Source organism: Gouania willdenowi, unplaced genomic scaffold, assembly GCF_900634775.1.
Source record: "Gouania willdenowi unplaced genomic scaffold, fGouWil2.1 scaffold_120_arrow_ctg1, whole genome shotgun sequence".
NCBI lineage: Eukaryota > Metazoa > Chordata > Actinopteri > Blenniiformes > Gobiesocidae > Gouania > Gouania willdenowi.
The window spans coordinates 326,795-353,850 of NW_021144868.1; the positions used below are offsets into that span (position 1 = coordinate 326,795).

The following is a 27,056-nucleotide window of genomic DNA, read 5'->3' on the forward strand; positions in this document are numbered from 1 at the left end:
GCACTCATTGTTATGTTTGTTTAAAGAGGGCGGGGCTATTCCAGGTCAGAGGTCAAACCAATGAGTGTGTTTATAGATAGTGTTACTTTAGATTCTAATTCTTCTTCTTTGGTATTAATAACTGTCCTTCCATGCTAACGTAGGTGCTCTGTCTGTGATTGGTCACATGCTGATAGCTCCGCCCCTTTGATGTGAGCACACTGATTCAGGTTCACAGAGAGTTAACAGGATAAATTAATCTGGCTTCAGAGCATAGGACACACACACACACACACACACACAATTAGAAACGTTTCCACAAAAACTTCACTTTTTTCACAAAACAGCTCAGATGACGTCACACACAGAACGTTTGTATCCGTTGCCAGGAGACGACAAACTGCGGTTCGCCCTCAGACACCGTCCGTCGGTAGTTTGTCGGTAGTTCGGATGGAGATCGTGCACGTGTACACGCGGCTCCGCGGGGAGCTGGGCCGGCAGTGCGTACTGTCCGACCGCAGAGCGGAACCACTGATTGATGTCCCTCCGCAGCCTGACCTCAGCACTCACTTCATCCGCAGACCGAGCAGAGAACAGGGCCTGCAGGCGGCCAGGGACACCACGGAGCACCAGGTAGGACTCACTTCCAAAGCAACCTGTGCTCATTTTAATAACATGCTTTTGTATTTATATTTATTTTCAGATTAAAAGTCCACGTGTTGGAAAACCTGAGCAGGACTGAAATCATACAAGTATAAAATAATAATAATAATAATAATAATAATAATAATGAATACGCGATGACTGAGAACAAATAACCCTCTAAAAGATCACAAACTACCAACAAATGTATGGTTTTAGATTGAAAATGTCTAAAGCTTCCTTTTATTTTATGAATAACACGAGCTCCCTCTGGTGGAATGTTATTAAACTGCAGTGTTGATTCTGTGACTGAACATGTGATCTGAACCAACCAATCAGTGTTTGTTCTGTGGTTTAAACCTGAGACAGTTAAATAATTACTGAGTTATTCCTACAAACAGCAAAATAAAACCAACACAAGTTTCAGGGTCAGAAAACAGACAAATAAAATGTTTCAGACAGAAAAACAAAGAAATAATATAAGTTTTTACTGATGAAAGCTTTAGTTTATTAAATGATGGGGGGCGGGGTTACTACACACACATTAACTTGGTGATCTACGTGAGGTTATCTGTTTTTAATGTGTCGTCATGGTAATGGTTGCTGAAGCTAGTGGAGGGGTGTGTCCTGTTCCAGGTGAACACGGAGCGCTTTGAGTCAGACAGCAAGGGGATGGACCACTCAGAGGGGGGGTGGCCTAAAGACATCAACCCTCAGGAGGCGGAACAAACCATCCGCTACAGGAAGAAGGTGGAGAAGGACGAAGGCTACGTCACTAGCATCCTGCAGCTAGGCAGCGTAAGGCCTCAGCCAATCACATGTTCTGTCAGGGATTCACAACCTTTGGGTTGGGACCCAAAGGTGGTCAGGTGGGCCCAGGAAGGTTCCTGTGCTTTTATTTTGAAGGAGAGCTTCCTGTGATGACAGGTTATGGAGCACTGCATCCGTCAGAACCACGCCTTGGACATCTATGAGGAGTACTTTGACGAAGAGGAGGAGGAGGAAGATCAGGAACCTCCATCTGCAAAGACCATCAATGTGTTCAGGTATGACATCATCATTAATCTGTCCAATCAACTCACAGAGATCACATTTCATCATTAGCTCCTCCCATGCTGAATGTTAGCATCTCCCACGCTGAGTGTTAGTTCCTCCCACATTCTGTAATAGCTCCTCCCACGTTGAGTGTTAGCTCCTCCCATACTGTGTGAGCTCCTCCAATGCTGCATCCTCATTGGTCCATTCTCTCCTCTGATCTCATCCTTTCTTGTCTTAGAAAGACTCAAAATAAATTCGCCCATTAAGCCCCGCCCACCAAACAGAGGTGAGGCTGAGAGCCAATCACTGATCGTTAATCAATAACAGTATAACACTGTGTTTCTCAGAGACCCTACTGATGTGAGGCGTTCCATCAGTGCTCTGTCGTTCCATCCTGATGGAGGGAGGAAGTTGGTCGCTGCCTATTCCTTCCTGGGGTTCCAGAGGAGGTTGGGGGACCCCAGCCTGGACTCATACATCTGGGACATGGGTGTGTGATAGTGGGGGTCAGAGGGTGTGAACCCCAAACAGAACTTCTTCTGTTCATCTGGATGGTTTCATGGAGGGTTTGAGAAGTTAAAGATGGCCGACAAAAATACCCAAATATATAATTGGTCCTAATTTGATCAATTCTAAATCCATTTTGTTGAGTAACATATCAAAGATAGAGTTCTAGAGGTCAATGAATTGTAGCTAATCACTTTATTCAGTTATTGACAGTCATTAATAATTTTGGTACATATGGAAGGAGAATAGAGTCCATGTACAGTATGTTTGACTACAAAGTTACCTTTAACGAGTAAATGATATTTACATGGCAACATAGTGTCATTATTATTGTGTGTGTGTGTGTGTGTGTGTGTGTGTGTGTGTTCCAGAGAAGCCCAACTGTCCTGATGTGACCCTGAAGCCCCCCTCCCCCCTCCTGTGCATCCACTACAACCCTAAGGACCCCCACACTCTGCTGGGGGGGACGGCCAGTGGGCAGATAGGTGGGCCCTCACCACACCCACACACACCTCAGGCTCCACCCCTCAGCTCTCCTCACCCCAGGTGTGTTTGTTTCAGCGTACTGGGACACCCGCAGAGGTAGCAGACCTGTAGAGCTGTCCTCATTGGACCAGAGCCACAGAGACCCCGCCCACAACGTCTTGTGGACACAGTCCAAGGGTGGGACGGACGCATTCTCTGCCTCCACCGACGGACAAGTGAGACAGGACACAGACAGGACAGATGTGTGTACTCCACTCTCTCACCTGTGTGTGTGTGTGTGTGTGTGTCCTGTCTCAGGTTCTGTGGTGGGACATACGTCGTCTCTCTTGTCCAGTTGATCGTCTGGTTCTGGACATGAGTCGTGAGGAGAACCTGGATAGAGCTCTGGGCGCCGTGTCTCTGGAGTTTGAATCCACCATGGTGAGGCCACGCCCCCTCAGACTGTCCAATTTAGACGCAGCCTGTCCTCACCTGTGTGTGTGTGTGTGCGTGTGTGTGTGTGTGTGCGTGTATGACAGCCCACTAAGTTCCTAGTGGGGACCGAGCAGGGCGTGGTGGTGTCCTGTAACAGGAAAGCAAAGAGCAATGCTGAGAAGATGGTTTGTACATATGAAGGTCATCATGGACCAGTTCAGGCTGTTACCAGGAACCCTTTCTTCACCAAGAACTTCCTCACCGTGGGAGACTGGAGCGCCCGCATCTGGTCTGAGGACGTCAGGGAGTCCTCCATCATCTGGACCAGGTGTGTGTTTGATCAAAGTGTTCTCAGTAGAACCAGGCTTATGGTTTAAACCTGGTTCAGCTAAGCTGTTTGTGACCACGCCCCCTTTAACCATTTCATCAAACTCTTCTCAGCTTCAATCTCTCCAGCTCAGCCAATCAGCTGACAGTGTTTAGATTAATTACACGTTCTCATCAGACCCACTAGATCGATCACAGAGTTAATGATTAGAGAGTGACGGAGCATGTGCTGCAGCTTTTATGATGAATGAGAAGCCAATAGGAACCAATGCTGAGACCAACAGGAAGTGACATCATCTGTTACTGAGCAGTGAAAATAAATGATGGACACGTTAAAAAAAAAAAAAAAAATGTGGTTTGTACATTTTAAAAGTAGTAAATGGTTAAATAATGTGTGATTTAGTTAATTTATCATTGAAAACAACTGATCATGTTCCTTTGATACGTTTTTTAACACCTGTCAGAGTTTAATAAAAGAGATGATGTAACTCATAATTAAATAATATGTCATTAATGAGACTAGTGAGTGTTTGATGAACTCAGCACTAAGGTTCTATTCTCACGCCTGCAGTTACACACTTCTCACCTATGTGTATTCTCTGGTCCAGGTTGTTGACACGCCCACTGTGCGTAAGGTAGACCAAAAGTGTGTATGTGTGAATGAAGGCGGGGCTGAAGGAAAGGAGGTGGTGATGTCATTTTTTTGGGCTGTCTAGAAATCACAGAACATAGAGTTTTACCAACATATGTAAATGTTATTGAAATCTGTGAAAATGATAAAGTTCACTTTTAATTTGAAACACTTTCATTGATAAACAATGTAACAGGTTGATTTGATCAGATTATTGATCAGATTATTGCAGTGTGACTGAGTTAGTTAAAATTTCTTTCCTTCATCATCATCATCATCATCATCATCATCATCATCACTGTAAAGCGTGACAGAGTTATATGATGTAGATATGATGTAATAACACGTCCACAGAGCGTCCTGCTTTAATAGAGGGATGTTTACAGTGAAACACAACTATTAACTTCTATAATACACAGTTTTAAATATTAATAGTTTAAAGTGAGCTGAGCCTCATTAAAATATGTGTGGGAACAGTTTGTGTTCCATCCTCATCTGCATATGACAGCATGTTTCACTCTGTAGTGGATCAAACTGTGACTTTACGTTGGACATAAAATAGTTGAATCACTGTGACCAACGTGGACAGAAGTCGGTGTCTGTCACAGTTTTAATTAATCACACATGTAATATAATGTTTCACCTTATGGGGGCGCTGCACTTATTCCAGGGTTAGAAGAAGATAAGAGGAAAAGGACTTACGCACACTGGAGAATGTGCGTAAAGCCAGATTTGAATGGAAACGCCCACATTTCAGGGCTGCTCCACCCACAGTGTGTAACTGTGATGAAGACGTGCAGTGACTGACTAAAGTACAGGTGGAGAATAGCATACAGACAGAAACAGCACCACTGTGTGGTTTTTTAGATTTACACACATGTAGAATAAAGTCCTATATAAACAGCAGGAGCAGCTGTGGTGCTGTTGGATGCTGTTGGATGCTGTTGGATGTCACATCCAACACTGTAGACGCTGCAGGTGAGCTGTGCACGGAGGTACGTGCACTGTGTGCACGTCTCTTAAAGTGATAGTGAATCTTTGTCATTGGGAGCCTTAGTGCTCCGCCCTGTCCCTGAAGCCCCTCCCTCTCTGTATATCCACAGATTTCTCATTATTAATCTCTGATCAATAAATAAACACATTTATACCGTGTGTAAACAGAGGTGATGATACACATGTATATATTATTATTACTGATGGTTTAAACACATTAAACATGTAATAATGATTATATCATCATTTGTACGGATTTAAAATCATTAAAACATTTATCATATTCTGTTTAATTTCCTTTTAAAATACCTTTTATTAAAGTGATATTTAAAAAGTCTTTTTGACTCATTTTTCCTTTTGTAGATCTTTGTTGTTTTAAAACATCACTAAATAACTTCTTTAATAATGATGACGTGGTTTCATGAGAGTGACTCAGCAGATTAAACCTGGTCAGGAGCAGGTTTGACCCACGGACTGTGTTACTATGGTAACCAAGGTGTTTTCTCTTTGATGAAACCACTGTTCCAGTTAGAACCAGGTTTAACAGAGCCAGACTCTCAGATTAAACCAGAGGTGTATTCCATAAAGGAGGTTTAACAAACTCTGAGTTTATCCATAAACTCTAGGTCAACATACCCTCCATGGTAAACTCTGTGTATCTGATTCATTAAAGCTGGTATGAAGTGGGTTAATAAACCCTGAGTATGTAAACCTTGGGTTACTGACGTGTACGTGAGCAATAAAAAACCATCATCAGTGGATCAGAGAATACTCAAACTGCCATGACAACCAAACGGAAGATAGTGATTTATTCACCCTGATGGTGAAATAAGTCAGTGTTTGATGAATATGATCCTGTTCTAAAGGTGTGTTCAGTCTTCAGTGATTATAGTGATTAAATCACCTGTAATTAATAACACTTTATGATCACTTCATCACTTTATCTCTTCAGTGACGTGACGAGTGGTGAATAATAATAATAAAATGTGTCTGAGGAGACGTGTCAGCATCATAGGATGTCTGTATAGAGAGTCCTCCTGTTACACTGGATATAAACACAGTGACTGATGCTTCATATCTAATCATTTATATTGATTTTTAATGTAATATTATCACCAGATTCATCTCTACATCATAAAAAATGTCATAAAAAACACTGAAGCAGGACGTGAACCCACGATCCATCGCTTTCAAGACCAGCGTCACAATTCACTGTGACATCATAACTTCATAGATGTATGATCTATAGATTTAACTGTATAATAATATAAAACAATAAAAGTGCATTAATTTAAATGATCATCTCCTCCTTTATATTATCTACAGGTTTGTATTCAGTGAACTTTACTACAGACGTCAGTAGATGTTTTAATGTAGATCAACCTCTCAGTGTGTTTCACTAAATGATCTACATCTACAATGTTAGAAAGAAAACTACAGTTATCATAAATAAAAACATAAATCAACACAACATTAGTAATGATGTGAACACGTCTGTGGTGTGTGATGTCACTAATGTGTTTCAGAGAAAAGTGTTAAGGTTCATTAAAGTGTTCAGGTGGGCGGAGCCAGGTAGAAACCCAGGGTTTCTTTGATAAAACCTGTCAGTGACCAGGTTTAGTTCATGGACAATGTTACCATGGTAACATACTCAGAGATAAACATACTGTACCTCATGTTTAGGAATGAGATACTCAGAGTTTGAACATAACCTACTTTATGGAATACCCCTCAGGACTGAACCCTGAGCTGGGTTTGATCAATAACCCTCTGCAGGTGTGTGTTGTTTATTGTTGTTTGTTGTTGTTTACAGGAACCAGTCATCCTACCTGATGGATGCCTGTTGGAGTCCAGTCCGTCCATCTGTTTTTTTCTGTGTGAAAACAGACGGAGTTTTAGACGTTTGGGACGTTTTGTTCAAACACAACGAGCCCACACTCAGCGTCAAGGTGTTTACCTGTTGTTTACCATTGTTTATTGTTGTTTACCTGTTTTTTAACTGTTTTTTTTTTTTACTTATTTACTGTTGTTTACCTTTGTTTTACTGTTTTTTACATAACAGAAGTATTTTTAACTCATTTTTTCTTTTGTAGATTTTTATTGAGTGTTTTAAAGAATCACTAAATAACTTCTTTAATAATGATGACGTGGTTTCATGAGAATGACTCAGCAGATTAAACCTGGTCAGGAGCAGGTTTGACCCACGGACTGTGTTACTATGGTAACCAAGGTGTTTTCTCTTTGATGAAACCACTGTTCCAGTTAGAACCAGGTTTAACAGAGCCAGACTCTCAGATTAAACCTGGACTTAACCCTGAGCTGGTTGTGATCAATAACCCTCTGTTGTTTACCTGTTGTTTACTCCTCAGGTGAGCGACTGGCCCCTCTACAGTGTGTGTGTGCAGGAGGCGAGTGGTGTGATCGCTGTAGGTTCTCAACATGGAGACGTTTCTCTGATGGAACTCAGTGATAAACTGAAGAATCAACAGAAGAACGAGAAAACACTGCTATCAGCGGTTAGAGACACACACACACACACCCTACACACTATATATACACACACACACCCTACACACTATATATACACACACACTATATACACACACTATATACACACACACACCCTACACACTATATATACACACACACACCCTACACACTATATATACACACACACACCCTACACACTATATATACACACACACTATATACACACACTATATACACACACACACCCTACACACTATATACACACACACTATACACACACTATATACACACACACACCCTACACACTATATATACACACACACTATATACACACACACACACACCCTACACACTATATACACACACACACTATATACACACACACACACCCTACACACTATATACACACACACTATATACACACACACACACCCTACACACTATATACACACACACTATATACACACACACACCCTACACACTATATACACACACACTATATACACACACACACACCCTACACACTATATACACACACACTATATACACACACACACACCCTACACACTATATACACACACACTATATACACACACACACACCCTACACACTATATACACACACACACTATATACACACACACACACCCTACACACTATATACACACACACTATATACACACACACACACCCTACACACTATATACACACACACTATATACACACACACACACCCTACACACTATATACACACACGCTATATACACACACACACACACACACACCCTACACACACACTATATACACACACACACACACCCTACACACTATATACACACACACTATATACACACACGCTATATACACACACACTATATACACACACACACACACCCTACACACTATATACACACACGCTATATACACACACACACCCTACACACTATATACACACACACTATATACACACACGCTATATACACACACACACACTATATACACACACACGATATACACACACACTATATACACACACACTATATACACACACACACACCCTACACACTATATACACACACACCCTACACACTATATACACACACACAAACCCTACACACTATATACACACACACTATATACACACACACACCCTACACACTATATACACACACACCCTACACACTATATACACACACACACTATACACAGACTATATACACACACACACACCCTACACACTATATACACACACACACACCCTACACACTATATACACACACACACTATACACAGACTATATACACACACACACACCCTACACACTATATACACACACACACACCCTACACACTATATACACACACACACTATACACAGACTATATACACACACACACACCCTACACACTATATACACACACACACTATATACACACACACACACACACTATATACACACACACACTATATACACACACACACTATATACACACACACACACACACTATATACACACACACACTATATACACACACACACTTTATACACACACACAGACGGGTGGAGACAGAGCCAGGTACAGAGAGTCAAAGTACACGTTAGAAAAGGTGAGAAAAGACTCAGAGAAGCTACAACATCATTTCTCTGCTAACGACTACTTCTGTCTGGAGAGGCTCAGGTAAATAACCAACTACAAGCTCAGAGCCTCTGATGCTGAGAACCACCTCTACCTGGTCAACAGTCTGAATAACTTCTATTGTAGATTTGATAGACAATGGGTCAGACCTGACTCCTCCCCCCTCACACCTCTGACCAGCCTTACTCCATCACCTTCACCCCCCACCCCTTCCAAACCATCTCTGCTCCAGGACCATCAGTACTGGATCTCCTCATGGCTGTGTTCTTTCTCCTCTGATCTTCTCCCTGTACACCAACAGCTGCACCTCCTCTCACCAGTCGGTCAAACTCCTGAAGTTTGCAGACGACACGACCATCATCGTCTCATCTCTGATGGAGACGAGTCTGACTACAGGTGGAGACAGACCGACTGGTGTCCTGGTGCAGCCAGAACAACCTGGAGCTCAACGCTTTAAAGACAGTGGAGATGATAGCAGACTTCAGGAAGAACCCAGCCCCCCTCACCCCCCTCACCCTGGGAGACTCTACAGTGAGCTCTGTGGAGTACTTCTGCTTCCTGGGGACCATCATCACTCAGGACCTCAAGTGGGAGCTGAACATCAGCTCCATCATCAAAAAAGCTCAGCAGAGGATGTACTTCCTGTAGCAGCTGAAGAAGTTCAGTGTTCCAACAAAGATGATGGTGAACTTCTACAGCTCCATCATCCAGTCCATCCTCTGCTCCTCCATCACCATCTGGTACGCTGCAGCTACGGCCAAGGACAAGGCCAGACTGCAGCGTATCATCCACTCTGCAGAGAAGGTCATCGGCTGCAATCTGTCCTCCCTCCAGGACCTGAACCCCTCCAGGATTTGGAGGCTTGCAGGAAAGATTGTGTCCGACCCCTCCCACCCCGGTCATAAACTGTTTCAATCTCTCCCTTCTGGAAGAAGGTTTAGGTCCATCAGGACCAGAACCTCCAGACACAAAAACAGCTTCTTTCCCTCTGCCACCATCCACATGAACACACCCCAAGTCACCCACTGAACCCCCCCCCCCCCCACCCGATCACCACATCCATGATGACATTATCTGCTGCACTATATATATATTTATATTTATATTTATCCTTTATTCTCTATCTATCCTTTATTTATCCCTCATCCTTTATATTTATCATTATTATTATTATTATTGTTGCTGGGTTGTTCTTTGTTTTTTTATTTTTGTTGTTTGTTGTTTGTTTCGTGCACCAACTACCAAGACAAATTCCTTGTACTGTCCTAAAAACTGTACTTGGCCATTAAAACATTTCTGATTGTGATTCTGATTAAAGGGAGAATCTAAAAAGAGAGAGCAGTGTTTTACGTAGGTGGTGGGGGGGAAAGGAACAGGAAAGAGGGAGTCAGGGTAGGAAATGCAAAGGCTGGGGAAGAGTTGATTATTTTATAGTGAGAGTGAGATGTGAAGTTGTAGTTGTGTATATTGTCTTTATTATGTTGTGTAATCAAACCAGTCAGGTGACCAGTGTGAAGCTTAGGTCTAATGGTGGTGGACAGAGGGAAGGATGAGTGGTAAAACCTAAAACAGGTATTTAGGATCAACGTGTCTAAAGTTAAGACCTGGAACAGAAGCAGCACCAGCAGCAGCCCACCTAAGGATGACGCCCACATCCCCAGCCACCTGGGGCACCAAGGGGACGCTGCAAGGCACCCAGGAACAGTCACGGGCTGATAAACCCAAGCACCCCCAGCCAGGCACTGCGACTCCACACCAATTCCCCCCACCGAGGCCACCTCCGATCACCCACGTGCCGACGCGGGACAACCCCACCCCAGGCCACCATTCCCACCCCGCCCTAGGCAGTGCAGTGCCACACTGAACTGCGGACAATTACTGAGCAGACAGTAGGAGAGTGCGCCCCGAGAGGCCCAACCCAAAGACCCACCCCCGAGACATTACAGCCCTGGCACGGCGCTCACGGGGCCTGGCGGACCCAGCCAGCAGACTAGCCACTCCCGTCACGAGTTCGCCAGGCCAGAAGCCACAGGCCGCACCCCCACACACCCACCCAGCACGACAAGATAATGGGGATTCTAATAAACACACACGCCCCCTATTGTGTAATACATTAAACAGTAGTTGTGTAGTTCCAGTCCAGCTCTTTCCACGGTGACTGACTAAGCTCCTCCTCCTTGTTTCAGATGTTTGAGAGAGAGACGAAGAGGGAGAGGCTCCTGGAGGCCCGTCTGAAGGAGGTCCGTCTGAAGGAGAGGAGCCGCTCCCAGCAGAGCCCTGAGGAGGAGCTCAGAGGAGAGCGAGGAGAGGAGGAGCCTCTGGAGCTGCTGGACAGAGCAGAGAGAGACTTCAATCAGCTCACTGCCACGTGAACATGTCCATTCTGATTCATGTGTTCATTCCTACCGTTAGTTAACATAAACTGGTCTTCTGTCCATCCTGTAATGATATAAATCTATTAAAACATGGAGGAATCTTCTCTGTGTCTTTGATCTCTAACTGTATATAAATATATAAACTATTGATCACATGTTGTTCTGGGTCAGTGAACATACTTGTGTTCTTTGTTCTGAGAACAAACAGGTAGAGGTAGAGGATGGGTTGTAGTTCCTGTGTGTTACCGACAGGTGGAGCCATTAAATCTGGTTCTAAAAGTATCTAAAGGGCCATAGACTTTAGGTGGTGGAAATAAGCAATTTCTGCATTATTTGGTTTAATTTGTACTGAAGAATAAAAATATTTATATACAGTCCTCTCCAAAAGTATTGGAACAATAAGGTCAGTTCCTTTGTTTATGTTGTAAAATGAAGACATTTGGGTTTCAGATCAAAACATGAATATGAGACAAAAGTTCATAATTCCAGCTTTTATTAGTTCAGTATTTACAAACCCTTCTAAAGCCACTGATCTGATGTTTGGAATTATGTAGAATATAAACTACAGAGTGAGGCTTTATTATTAATCCAACATTATATCCTGAAATGCACGTGAAAACTTGTCCGAAAGAGTAACAAATGTTGAGGAACATCACGTTATAGCATGAATTGAGAAGGTGTGCTGTGGTATGTGGGAATTATACAAAATCATAGTACTTTGAGGAACTTTGTATGACTATAATAATGATAATAATCATGATCGCATATGATAAATAGATAGAACGGTTCTTTCATATATTCACACACTGAAACCAAACGTTTCTCACCAGCCACACATATAATCATTAAAGCCACGAGCGGCGTCGTAGAGTCTGTAACCCATGTGTATCAAATATGAAGCAGTTTGAACTTTGCATTTGAAAGTTATATGCATTTTCCTATAATGACGTGCTAAATGGCGCCAGTCGCGCTACGACCAAACCGTTAGAGATACACAAATTCTTTTGATGATTTTTAATCTTCAGTGGGTCCAAAGTGTTTGAAGCAAATCGAGTGAAGCCCCTCAGACTAGTTTGTGCAAAAACAAAACGCCATTAACCCAAGATGGCCGACTTCCTGTTTGGTTTTGGGCAAAGTCATCCGTAACTTTTTGCTCATCTTAGGATCAAGAATAGATGTGACGAATTTCATATGAATCGGCCAAACCTGCTGCTCGTGCAGTTTCATTGCATTTTTGGCGTTTATAATATAATATATATGTTTATAATTCCCGCCATGCGCGCATTTTTTAACGTCACGCACAAGGTCTCGTTGGGCTCTCACGAGCCTGTGACGTCAGAGCAAGTCTGGAGCAAAGTCGAAATGTGTGTGTGTGTGTGTGTGTGTGTGTGTGTGTGGAGGGACACGTCAACAGCGCCGCCATCTTGGACAGGTGGTGGTAGCGGTGCATAGACATTATGACAGAAAGATTTTATTATTATTATTATTATAATAATAATAATAATAATAATAATAATAATACAATGAAAATTAATTAATAATAATAAAAATGCAACAATATGAGAATATAATGATAATTATAAGAATAGCAATAACAATAATACAGTAGTAGTACAATTATATAATAATAATAATAACTGTCAAATGCAATGTATAGCCTTAAACAATGTTGTCAATAAAAACCTGAGCACATCTGAACGTCTATCTATCTATCTATCTATCTATCTATCTATCTATCTATCTATCTATCTACATGTAAACACATCATATTTCTATAGACATAATACACTGTAGGCGTGATTGACACCGGTCCAAGATGGCCGCCCTGTTGACGCACCGCTCTAGTAGGCGGGGCAGTCGATGCGGCGTCTACGTATAATGTCTATGATGTCCTCCCTCCACCAGGGGGTGCTGTGGTGCAGCTACTTCCGGGTCAGGATGTGTTCTGTATGGTTGTACCAGAGGGTTCGGTCCCTGGTCCACCAGCTGGTCCGGGGGGTCCAGAGCGGAGTGGAACCAGAGCTTCTGACCGACACCTTCACTGGGACCATGTTGGAGCTGCTGAAGGACCCCCAGGCCCGCACGGAGCTCTGGGGAGACCGAGAGGACCAGGGGGCGGGCCCTGGGGGGGACAGCAAGGACCGCAGGGACCAGACGGAGGACTGGGGGCTGCTGCAGCCCAGAGTCACACTGACCCGGAGCGGTGAGTCCGCCAATCACTGCAGACTCAAGGTCACCATGGTTACGACCCTCCGTTTGTAAACAGGGTGACGTCATTACCTCTGATGGACTGATTATTATCAGTCTGTGGGTGTAGAGGTAGATCTGTATAATAACCGTTCTAATGTTAGCATCTCATTAGCATGTGTGCTAACACCTTGAGGAGACTAAACACAGTAAAGTGTGTCACAGACTAAATGATACTAAAAATCAAAAATTAAGATCACATTTCAAGTCTTTTTTATTATAAGAGATTATAAAAAAGTCCCAGTGCCACATGTTTGGGTTATCTTAGCATGAGTCAGCATTAGCTGAGCAGGGTCAAAGGGCAAAGGGGTGGGGCTACAGTATTAGGTCTGTAGGCTGACTTTTCATACTCAAAGTACTACCTTATAACGACAAATATAATATAGTAGACCAATACATTGTTATTGTTTCTTCACATTATAACAAATCATCATAACAATCTGTCCTTGAAACGTCTCAATTAAAGTTTATAAGACTTAAACGTCCTCCGTTGTAACCACTGAAGGAGGCGGGCCTTAAGTTTGCTTCTCTGAAAGCTGTTCTGTTATTGGCTCTGGTATCAGCTAAGTGGGTCTGTGACATCATACGCTCTCGGTACACTCGTCATGCGCTCAGCTCTTCCCGGGCGATGTGAGGGTCACAACCCGGCCTTTGTGCTGAAGGTGGTGGGTTCATGTTCTCCACTGACCTTTTCTGCCTCACAAGATGAGCAGCGACCTCATGTGTGGTATCCGGTTCGTGCGGTGCGCGCCTATATGACCATGACAAGGAGCTTCAGGAGGAGTGTTCAGTTGTTCGTCTCCTGTTAGCCTGTTACCAAGCAACGCCTGTCAGATTATTGCTTGGGCTTATATGAGTCAGGGTCTGCGGCCGCCTGAGGGTCTGCACGCACACTCAACTCTAGGCACGGGAATCAAAAAACAGATCTTTCTGAGAACCGGTTCCCAGTAATTCAATTCCTAGGAATCGTTTGTTTGCTTGTATTTCAATTCCACTTATCAGTTCCTCTTACGTTGTATATATGTAACAATAAACTCCTCCAGGTCCTGTATATTGTGTTTATTCTAGCACCAAGTGAAGCTCCTCCCACCATGTAGTTGGTTGCTGTCCACCTCCTCCACCCACAGCTGTGCTGTGTTTGTAGCGTCTCTGTTGCTACGCTAGTCACTTCCTGGTTCTTTACACTCACGCTAAAGTTGCTTCTAGCACAAATTTTTCTTCTGAAAACAACAAACATCAGCAAAAACACACCTGGTCACCAGTTTATGACCTCATCACAAGTGATCAGACACTGGAGACGGACTGGTACTGATCGTTGTTTTTAGTTTGTTCTTTCACACACACACACACACAGCTGATGATGTCATATGTAACAACAGGGACGGCGTCTCTGAAGGTCCATTTATAGAAATGTAATCAAAGGCTAAACTAAAGCTTTACTGTTTAAATAATAACAATAAGTGCAGCTGTACTTTTGATTAATATGTTATTTTTTACAGAATAATTATCTATTTTATGTCTGAATTAGTTTTGGATCAAGTTGTTCAAGTTCAAAAGGAGCACTGTAAATATTATCAAGTGTTTGTAGCCAAAATGTGTCATATGTTGTAATAATAATAATAATTGATCAGGTTAGGGCTGGGCGATATATCGAATATACTCGATATATCGCAGCTTGTAGTCTGTGCGGTGTTGAAAATGACCATACCGTTAAACTCGCGGACTTTTTTTTTTTTTTTTTTTTTAAATATCTTAGTGGCATTATGCACAAAAGGTGCACTTAAATTTAGTGTTGTTTTGAAATGTCATCTTAATGACAACATGCACAAAAGGGCACTATTTGTTTTAAAATATTGTAGTGGCATTATGTACAAAAAGTGCACTTTAATTTTGTGTTTTGAAATGCCATGTGAGTTGCATCCTGCACTAATGTCTTGTTTTGAAATGTCTCTGTGACAATTTTGCACAGAACGTGCACTTTCTGTTGACAATTTTATGTTTGAGCCACTCACTGTTTAATAAATACAGTTATGTCAACTTTGACTTAGTTGTGATATCCCCTTTTTTGCATGAAAGTTTAAAATTGGCATATATTAATGCAGTATGATCAAGAATGTTTTAATGTAGACATATAGAATCATCATACTGGTGTGATTTTGTGCATCAAAGTGTTAATTTGGGGCGGTGTGTAGCTCAGTGGGTTGAGCGCCCGCCCCATGTACGGAGGCTGTAGTTCCTCACCTGCAGCGGGTCCAGGTTCGATTCCCGGCCTGGGACCCCTTCCTGCGTGTCATTCCCTGCTCTCTCTGACCCCCTTCCTGTCACACAACTGTCATATAAAGGCCACTAGAGCCAAAAAAATCCTTTAAAAAAAAAAAAAAAAGTGTTAATTCAAGGGTAAGGCAAAAATGTTGGCCTAAAAATATCGCAGTATTTATAAAAGGCCATATCGCCCAGCCCTAGATCAGGTTTATATGGTACTTTTGTATATATTATTATCCAGTGAAAACAATCAATACCTGGTGGATTTAAATAGAGCTGATATTCCTGCAGGAAATTAAAGAGACAAAGATAATATAATAAAGAGTTAAAGCAAACAAATCCATTTGTATTATTTCATTCCCTCACCCAATGAGAATTTAATTGATAAGCAGTGTCGATAATGGAATCGCTAAATTCTTATCAATTCCCATCCCCCATTGTGGCACGGGCGGTTTTATTGTCCTGATGTGTACATAATTCTGCTCTGCGGGATCTACCATATCCCATAGTGAGACATCTCATTATAAAATAGAACTTTATGTTATTTACATAACCCCCGGTTCTATGAGCAATGTGAGTGAGATGTCTCACCAGACAACCCTTCTTGCTTGAATGAGTGAGAAGAGGTGCTTATTTTAAATGAGGGTGTCTGTCCTGTCCCTGGTGGACGGAAACATTCCATCTGCCAATCAGGATTGGCAGATGGAGATAAATGCTTCTGAGGGGTGCGGATGGAGGGTTCCTCCCATTGTGAGACGTGTTCCGAAATATTATGAAATAGAACAGGGTGTTTCCTTTTAGATTTAATCAAAAATCACATTAGTCTCATATTTGAAACGTTGACAGGCTTTTATTGTGAAACTACACATCAGAATGTCTTGAAACTGAGTTACTTGCTAAGATTTTATTATATCAGTCTGAAGTGAAATTAGTCCGTAGACTAGTGAAATATTAGCAAAATGTTACATTTTAGAGGGCTTTAATTCTGATTTGCCTGAAATTATCTGAGTGCATCTCTGAGGTGGATTATTATGAAATTAGTTTGTTGAAACAGGGACTTTCATCTTAATGTGGATCTGAACTTGAGGGAACTATGATAATATTTGGTTATTAAGATTGCTTTTATTTTGAAATTTCACATTAGAAACTCCAGCTATTGTGTTTATTTTTATGTTGGACCAATTATATACACAGATGAAATGTCATTACCTCCATCTTCTACGGCTTCAATGTGATCAGAATTAAAATGGTAATAATAATTCTGTAAATAATCAAATAATTAATTCCTTATATGCTCAATTAATTACTTAACTACTCACTTAATAAATGTATCAATCAATTAACAGACTGACTGATTGATTGAATTTGTGTGAAATTGCAGACTACCTTCATAAGTCTCTGCTTTTATTTTGAAGTCTGTCCTCCAACTGCATTACAGTAATACAGTGTATAAACAGGCTCCGTAAATTGGCCGAGGGTTTTGAAGTGGAGACTGGTTTGACCTCAGTGTCTGACCAGCTTCACACCCCAGCCCTGAGAGCCAATCATAGTGTAGTATACATGGTGTAGTATACAATGATGTAGTACATGATGTAGTGTACATGATGTAGTATACATGATGTAGTATACATGATGTAGTATACATGATGTAGTATACATGGTGTAGTATACATGATGTAGTATACATGATGTAGTATACATGATGTAGTATACATGGTGTAGTATACATAGTGTAGTATACATGGTGTAGTATATATAGTGTAGTATATATAGTGTAGTATACATGGTGTAGTATATATGGTGTAGTATACATGGTGTAGTATACATGGTGTAGTATATTAGTAGCTGTAGTATACATGTGTAGTATATATGGTGTAGTATACATGGTGTAGTATACTATGGTGTAGTATACATGGTGGTAGGATATATGTGTAGTTACATGGTGTAGTAATCGTAGTATACATAGTGTAGTATACATGGTGTAGTATATATGGTGTAGTATATATGGTGTAGTATACATAGTGTAGTATATATAGTGTAGTATACATGGTGTAGTATATATAGTGTAGTATACATAGTGTAGTATACATGGTGTAGTATATATGGTGTAGTATACATGGTGTAGTATATATAGTGTAGTATACATGGTGTAGTATATATAGTGTAGTATATATAGTGTAGTATACATAGTGTAGTGTACATGGTGTAGTATATATGGTGTAGTATACATAGTGTAGTATATATAGTGTAGTATACATGGTGTAGTATACATAGTGTAGTATATATAGTGTAGTATACATGGTGTAGTATATATAGTGTAGTATACATGATGTAGTATACATAGTGTAGTATATATAGTGTAGTATACATGGTGTAGTATATATAGTGTAGTATACTAGTTGTAGTATACATAGTGTAGTATATAGTGTAGTATCTATAGTGTATATATAGTGTAGTATACATGGTGTAGTATATATAGTGTAGTATATATAGTGTAGTATACATAGTGTAGTATACATAGTGTAGTGTACATGGTGTAGTATACATAGTGTAGTATATATGGTGTAGTATACATGGTGTAGTATACATAGTGTAGTTATATAGTTGTCGTATACATGGTGTAGTATATATAGTGTAGTATACATAGTGTAGTATACATAGTGTAGTATACATAGTTGTATTATACATGGGTAGTATACATGGTGTAGTATTATAGTGTTAGTTAATAGTGTAGTATACATAGTGTAGTATACATAGTGTAGTATATATAGTGTAGTATATATAGTGTAGTATATATAGTGTAGTATACATGGTGTAGTATATATAGTGTAGTATATATAGTGTAGTATATATAGTGTAGTATACATAGTGTAGTATACATAGTGTAGTGTACATGGTGTAGTATACATAGTGTAGTATATATAGTGTAGTATACATAGTGTAGTATATATAGTGTAGTATATATAGTGTAGTATACATAGTGTAGTATATATAGTGTAGTATACATGGTGTAGTATACATGGTGTAGTATATATAGTGTAGTATACATAGTGTAGTATACATAGTGTAGTATACATAGTGTAGTATACATAGTGTAGTATATATAGTGTAGTATATATAGTGTAGTATACATAGTGTAGTATACATAGTGTAGTATACATAGTGTAGTATATATAGTGTAGTATACATGGTGTAGTATACATGGTGTAGTATACATAGTGTAGTATACATAGTGTAGTATACATAGTGTAGTATACATAGTGTAGTATATATAGTGTAGTATATATAGTGTAGTATATATAGTGTAGTATATATGGTGTAGTATACATAGTGTAGTATACATAGTGTAGTATACATAGTGTAGTATACATAGTGTAGTATACATAGTGTAGTATACATCGTGTAGTATCATAGTGTAGTATATAGTGTCTTATACATGGTGTAGTATACATGGTGTATATATAGTGTAGTATACATAGTGTAGTATACATAGTGTAGTATATATAGTGTAGTATATATAGTGTAGTATACATAGTGTAGTATACATAGTGTAGTATACATAGTGTAGTATATATAGTGTAGTATACATGGTGTAGTATATATGGTGTAGTATACATAGTGTAGTATACATAGTGTAGTATACATAGTGTAGTATATATAGTGTAGTATATATAGTGTAGTATACATGGTGTAGTATACTGGTTGTAGTTTATATAGTGTAGTATACATAGTGTAGTATATAGTGTGTAGTTATATAGTGTAGTATACATGTGTAGTATACATAGTGTAGTATACATAGTGTAGTATATATAGTGTAGTATACATGGTGTAGTATACATAGTGTAGTATACATGGTGTAGTATATATGGTGTAGTATACATGGTGTAGTATATATAGTGTAGTATATATAGTGTAGTATACATAGTGTAGTATACATAGTGTAGTATACATAGTGTAGTATACATGGTGTAGTATACATGGTGTAGTATACATGGTGTAGTATACATGGTGTAGTATACATGGTGTAGTATACATAGTGTAGTATACATGGTGTAGTATATATAGTGTAGTATACATAGTGTAGTATATATAGTGTAGTATACATAGTGTAGTATACATAGTGTAGTATACATAGTGTAGTATACATGGTGTAGTATACATAGTGTAGTATACATAGTGTAGTATACATAGTGTAGTATACATAGTGTAGTATACATAGTGTAGTATATATAGTGTTCTATACATGGTGTAGTATACATGGTGTTGTAGTATCCATGGTGTAGTATACATGGTTGTAGTATACATAGTGTAGTACATAGTGTAGTATACATAGTGTATTACATGGTGTAGTATACATGGTGTTGTAGTACATAGGTGTAGTATACATAGTGTAGTATACATAGTGTAGTATACATGGTGTAGTATACATAGTGTAGTATACATAGTGTAGTATACATAGTGTAGTATACATAGTGTAGTATACATGGTGTAGTATATATAGTGTAGTATACATAGTGTAGTATACATAGTGTAGTATACATAGTGTAGTATACATAGTGTAGTATACATGGTGTAGTATACATGGTGTAGTATACATGGTGTAGTATACATGGTGTAGTATACATAGTGTAGTATACATAGTGTAGTATACATGGTGTAGTATACATGGTGTAGTATACATGGTGTAGTATACATAGTGTAGTATACATAGTGTAGTATACATAGTGTAGTATACATAGTGTAGTATACATAGTGTAGTATACATAGTGTAGTATATATAGTGTAGTATACATGGTGTAGTATATATAGTGTAGTATACATGGTGTAGTATACATGGTGTAGTATACATAGTGTAGTATACATGGTGTAGTATATATAGTGTAGTATACATAGTGTAGTATATATAGTGTAGTATACATAGTGTAGTATACATAGTGTAGTATATATAGTGTAGTATACATAGTGTAGTATACATGGTGTAGTATACATGGTGTAGTATACATAGTGTAGTATACATGGTGTAGTATATATAGTGTAGTATACATAGTGTAGTATACATAGTGTAGTATACATAGTGTAGTATACATAGTGTAGTACATAGTGTAGTATACCATAGTGTAGTATATATAGTGTAGTGTAGTATACATAGTGTAGTAATATAGTGTAGTATACATAGTGTAGTATACATGGGGTAGTATACATGGGTAGTATACATAGTGTAGTATACATGGTGTAGTATATAGTTGTAGTATACATAGTGTAGTATATATAGTGTAGTATACATAGTGTAGTATACATAGTGTAGTATACATAGTGTAGTATACATAGTGTAGTATACATAGTGTAGTATACATAGTGTAGTATACATGAGGTCACAACCAGCTCCTGATCAACAATCATAAAGAAATCAAACATGTTATAAATACAGTATCTCACAGATGAATCAGAGCCACAGACCATCTCACCGTCAACACTCATACTGCACATGTACAAACACTGTAGGACTGTCTGTATAACTGACAGACTGTGTCTGTATAACTGACAGACTGTGTCTGTATAACTGACAGACTGTGTCTGTATAACTGACAGACTGTACTGTCCATGTCTGTCCATCACATCACCATTGTTTCTTTTTTAAACTCTTTTTGCTGAGACGTGTGAGAGTCTCTGCACTTCAGAGTTCTTCTTCTTCTGTTTTAATGATGATGCTTCAGAGTTCTTCTTCTTCTTCTTCTTCTTCTAATTTGTACGTTGCATTTCTGGAAACGAGACCGTGACGTGTTGTGTATGAACGTACAGTGTGAACAGTCAGATGGTGTCAGTGTTGGTCTGTACAGTGTGAGAACATGAATCATGAGTTTGAGCTGAAGCTGAGAACAACCATTTAAAACATCACAGTGTGTCTCAGCCATGTTTAACTATCACAGTGATGACATCATTAACCCAACACTAAACTAACATATTCTGGCTGTAAACAGAGGCTAAGGCGTCTCACGCCAATGGCGCCGGGTCGGGAAATGCCCGTATGTTGTGACGTCATGTGGGACTATGTATATTGGATATACAATATCTGAACCTGTGGTCACGTGACTGCCACAAAGTTAAACGTTCTCCAGGTCACATGACCTGGCCAAAGACGGTCCGTCTCCTCCAAACTTACATTGTGAGAACCTACAAACTGCCTGTGCAGCATCAGTCACTATTCCACTATTTCCAGTTCACTCCCGTGTTCATCCTCTCACTCTGACCTCACACTAACACCATCTCTGTCTCTTGGCCTATTTTCTATCTCCGGTCCCACCAGGCATGCCTCCTGCCTGTGGTAGTTCAATGGCGTACCTCAGAGAGCCGTGGAGGAGCAGCATCGGTTTCTGGGGCGGAGCAGAGCGTGTCCGTGGAAACTCCGTTCAGGATCGTTCAAAGCCCTGTGTCCTTACTGGAGGAACTCCATCCACCCGTGGTGCTTGTCATTGCCGCAAATAGTTTTTAGAGCTTGAACATTCAGCCACACCCAGAAACTACCGCTTCCTGTTAGTGCAACACGTCGGTGACGTCAGTACGAACACCACACGTACAGGACTGACCAGACACTGGACCGTACGCTTCTTTGTGGAGTCAACTCAACACTTCCATCTGTGTGACATCATTGACTCTTTGTTCAATACGCTGTGGAGCAAAGACATGGGGGGGGGGGGTGAGATCTTCTGACTCTTCTGGACCTTTGTGGATATTATTTGAGTTGGAGCTTTATTATGTGTTTTGGAGAGAAACGGACTCACTCACGTCTGTGTATATATTTTCTGTTTATTTTGTCAATATACTTACTTGCAAAGAATTACATTTCCTGTGTTTTGGTTTTTTTTCAGTCTATGTGTCATATGTAAACAGGGTGTATGTCTAGAAACATATGTCCTGGTGAGGTTTGACATTTTAAAGGAAACTCAGCAACTGTACAGACAAAATAAAATATACTATATACTATACGTCAGGAGGGAAACCTGCACTTCTTGATGACTTTGTAAAAAAAGGGCATATGTGACCCTGTCCTCTGATTGGCTGATAACTCTTTGTTTCTCTACAGATTGTCTGCGCTCTGCATCTAAAGCTCCGCCTCCAACCTTTGACCCTGCTGACGGCCGGTCCTCCCCACCCGGTAACCCCCCCATCTCTACGGACAGCGAGGAGGAGGAGGAGGAGAAGGGGGATGCTGATTGGACAGGAAGTACCCCCGTGGTGAGTGAGGTGAGCAGGAAGAGGCGTGGCCGGCCACCTCTCACCACTCATAGAAAACGTAAACGCAGCCGTGGGCGGAGCTTCAGCTGTCACGTGTGTGGCCGCTGGCTGCGTGGGAAATGCTTCCTGCTCAAACACGCACTGAGCGTGTGCTCCACAGACCCCGCCCACCGCTGTGGTTACTGTGGGGAGGAACTAGCATCTATGGACGCTCTAAGAGTTCACCTTCAGGAGCACCGCCACGCTACATGCACCTGCTCCTTCTGTGGGCGGTCCTTCACCTCCATCATGGCCCAGGAGGAGCACATGCGCCTCCACACGGGAGAGAAACCTCATGTCTGCAGCATCTGTGGGAAGAAGTTCAGTCAGAAAGGAAACCTGACATCACACGTGCGCGTGCACGACGCCAAAAAGCCCTTCAAGTGCAGCGAGTGCAGCCGCTCCTTCTGTCATTTGACGTCTTTGCAGCGCCACCTGCAGGAGCACGAGGCCACGCCCACCTGCAGTGTGTGCCTGGAAGCCTTCAGCAGCAGGGCGGAGCTTAAAAACCACTTGACCACGCACCATAGGAACAGCACCCTGGCCAAGCAGCGAGCGACGACGCGTTCCTTCACCTGCAGAGTGTGTGGCGCCGCCTTGGAGAGGCGGAGCTTCCTGCTGACGCACGCACACACGCATGTGCAGGAGACGAGCGTGTGCGGCGTGTGTGGTCATCAGTACGACAGCCTCGCCGCTCACCTGCAGACGCACTGCGACGCTCGCAACACCTGCAGCACCTGTGGGAGGAGCTTCTCTGCGGCGTCGGCACTGCTGATGCACGTGCGCGTTCACACGGGGGAGAAACCGTTCTCCTGCAGCGTCTGCGGGAAGAACTTTAACCAGAGCGGGAACCTGAAGACGCACCTGAAGATCCACAACGGGGAGCGTGCCTTCACCTGCAGCGTGTGTGGGAAGGGCTTCACGCAGAAACAGACGCTGCACACGCACATGCGCTTCCACAACAAGGAGCGCCACTTCCTTTGCCAGGTGTGTGGGAAAGGATTTATGCAGGATGTGGACCTAAAGAGGCACATGCTCATCCACACCGGGAGAGAACCGTACAGCTGCTCCGTCTGTGCTAAGAGCTTCCAGGCACGCCGCTCACTCAACGCACACCTCAAGGTGCACGAGGGGGCGGAGCCTGAAGAGGCAGGACTAACGCCTCTAATTGGACGGTCTGCGTCTGAGAAATAAAATAGTTAATAATATATACTGTAACTCTCTGCCGTGTGATTGGTCAGAACTGTGATGTGGGCGTGATTTGGGTTGGGCCAATCAGCCTCCTGTTTGTGTCCTGTCACTAGATCATTTAATCTGCTGACTCATTCATATAAAAGTGTGTCATCATTTGATTCAATGTTGCTTTAAAACTCAACAAAGATCTACAAAAGGAAAAAAGAGTCAAACTTATTTCTTTTTCTCATCATCTACAACTTTAATGTGCTTTTATAATAATATTAATATTATTATTGACAACAGTAAACGTACAAACAACAACAATAATGATGAGTTTGGGCCGTAGTTTTTAATAAAACATAAATATATAGTTACAATAAAGGACAGGGAAAAGAGATGTGTGGTGTGTGTGTGTAGTTGTGTATTTGTGTGTGAGCAACAGTCAGTGTACTCACACTGGTAACCAGGACCGTTTCTAACCCAGCTGTGTGTGTGTGTGTGTGTGTGTGTAACCATGGGGACCATTGTCTGCGTAGGTGTGAACTGCACCACGGGGGGGGCTGATGGTCCTACTGGATGAGGGGGTCCAAACAGCGTGCCAGATTGGCATGGTGGGCCACGCATGCGCACACACAACTCGACTCGACCCCCGCGCAAAATGTGATGACGTTGGTTGCGACGCTTTAACGGCACATAAACATCTGTATTCTGTAATGATAGCGGTGTGTGTCAGAAGTGATCTTTAGCTGATGAAAAGGTCAGAGTGGGCGTGACCTATATATGAACAACACCACAGAGAACAACGTGACATCATCACTTCTCTTTGATCAGCTGACAGTAACAGTAGCAGCTCATCATCATGTCCTGGTATTTCTGAGGATATAAATACATATTAATGGTATATTAACTCATATAAACCACATCACGTGTCATGTTCTCATTATACCACTAATATGTTACACATTTGCATCAGTAAAATGTCCCATGTTTATGTGTTAATATTCCAGTAATATGTGTTTATATGTATATTTATATCCTCAGAAATACCTCAGAATTCCAGGTTTTACACAAACCCCTCATCATCACGTCTCTGCAGAAGAAGACCCTCCACTGCACCTCAGCACTTTAACAACTCACTAATTACATAATTTAAATAAACTATTTCTACCTTTGTTTTTCTGTTTACATGTCGTTTACTTTGTATTTAATAAAATAGTTTCTCTAACAGTTAAATCTACACATTTATACTGTATATAATACACATACAGGATGATGTGTAACAATAATCAGTAAAATTAGCTGTAAACATATTTTTTATAACTAAATATAAAGTTATGTTGTGAACATAAAGAAAGGAAGACGAGCCAGATAATTATAAACTTTAGAATATAATACAATCATAACTTTTAATCATAAATATGATTCCTCGAAATAACAACCTTTGATATCTTTGTCACACAATATCTCAATGTCACCATCAGTGAACTTTTATTTGTAAATTATTCACTGGAAATTATTCTCTGGTGGCATGTGCAGTGGTTATTATTATTATTATTATTATTAATATTTATTAGGCCAACAATTACTGCACATCATTGTTGTCCTGTTGAAGTAGTTTTATATTAGGACTTAAAACAATCTGAAATTAGTGCTGACTCAACTACAATCACCTTAATTATGTATTATAACAATCTGTGTTTGAAACATATCATATAAACCTTCATTAAGTCTCTAAATTATTAAAACAATAAAAATCATCTTCTAAAAAATAAAATGACAAAACATGAAATAATCATTTAATATACATTCTATAAATAAGTGCATCTCATGTTGAGCTTTATTCTGTCTGTAGAAGTGATGAGTCTAGACCTGGAACTAGATCAGCTCATGGTTTTAATGTCTAGGGAGGGGCGTGGCCACTCTGCATGGACTTAAAGAAGAGTTAGATATTGTCATGTTCATCAAAAGGAAAACTGAAAGTGATGAAGATAAACACACACACACACATTTGATCCTCCATTCATGATGGTTTTTATCATCAGAGTGTTTTTATTTTTAATAAATCACTGATATTTGGTCTGTTTTAATCTCTTTCTCACTCACTTGGTTCTTTCTATGTTCCTCGTGTCGATTTCGTCAAAACAAAGCGGCATCTTTAATGTTTCTGTTACATGTGAGTAAAATTAGCAACTTCTTATCTTTCATAAACTGATGGAATTTGTCCGATAGAGCAAATATGAGCAGAGTTACAGTTATTTAAATTAACGTGTTGCGTTCAGGGGCCCTGGGAAACCCAGTCCATTCATATAACTCAGCCGTGAAAAGAGCACATGTCTGGGTAAATATGGATGCATAGTTACCCTAGCAACAGAAGATATGAAATTAACAGCATGTACTGTCAACAACAAACCCAGAGTCGCTTAATGATGATGTAATGTCATAAATGAACGTGATGACGTGTTTGTCTGTGGGAACCGAGTTGAGCTGGTGATCACGTTTATTCTACCGTGTCAGAAAAAGGGGGAGGGGTCAGTATGAGTACGCCCCTAAATACTCCATCTTTATTGTTTTAAGTAATAATAA

The 27,056-nt window shown here is 40.7% G+C and overlaps 2 protein-coding genes across 2 annotated transcripts; both read left to right on the top strand.

Moving 5' to 3' along the window:
* Window positions 1-84: 84 nt before the first annotated feature.
* dnai2b (dynein, axonemal, intermediate chain 2b) lies at window positions 85-11,619 on the top strand. The gene is made up of 11 exons (XM_028440876.1): window positions 85-612; window positions 1,258-1,419; window positions 1,549-1,667; window positions 2,007-2,149; window positions 2,538-2,651; window positions 2,728-2,867; window positions 2,950-3,072; window positions 3,171-3,394; window positions 6,831-6,966; window positions 7,387-7,533; window positions 11,328-11,619. The coding sequence occupies exons 1-11, from the start codon at window positions 430-432 to the stop codon at window positions 11,511-11,513; spliced, it is 1,677 nt and encodes a 558-aa protein (XP_028296677.1). The 5' UTR covers window positions 85-429; the 3' UTR covers window positions 11,514-11,619.
* A 1,775-nt stretch (window positions 11,620-13,394) lies between these two features.
* Window positions 13,395-24,507, top strand: LOC114458486 (gastrula zinc finger protein XlCGF57.1-like). Its single transcript, XM_028440857.1, has 2 exons — window positions 13,395-13,719; window positions 23,107-24,507. The coding sequence occupies exons 1-2, from the start codon at window positions 13,395-13,397 to the stop codon at window positions 24,489-24,491; spliced, it is 1,710 nt and encodes a 569-aa protein (XP_028296658.1). The 3' UTR covers window positions 24,492-24,507.
* The last annotated feature ends 2,549 nt before the right edge of the window (window positions 24,508-27,056 follow it).

What these genes read in the sequence shown, in the direction of transcription:
- LOC114458486 (XM_028440857.1), top strand. Translation starts at nt 13,395, where the DNA reads ATGTCTATGATGTCCTCCCTCCACCAGGGGGTGCTGTGGTGCAGCTAC. An exon ending in AGTCACACTGACCCGGAGCG is followed by an intron (nt 13,720 to 23,106) that starts GTGAGTCCGCCA and finishes GTTTCTCTACAG; the next exon opens with ATTGTCTGCGCTCTGCATCT.
- dnai2b (XM_028440876.1), top strand. Translation starts at nt 430, where the DNA reads ATGGAGATCGTGCACGTGTACACGCGGCTCCGCGGGGAGCTGGGCCGG. An exon ending in TGGAGTTTGAATCCACCATG is followed by an intron (nt 3,073 to 3,170) that starts GTGAGGCCACGC and finishes CGTGTATGACAG; the next exon opens with CCCACTAAGTTCCTAGTGGG. An exon ending in AGCCCACACTCAGCGTCAAG is followed by an intron (nt 6,967 to 7,386) that starts GTGTTTACCTGT and finishes TTTACTCCTCAG; the next exon opens with GTGAGCGACTGGCCCCTCTA.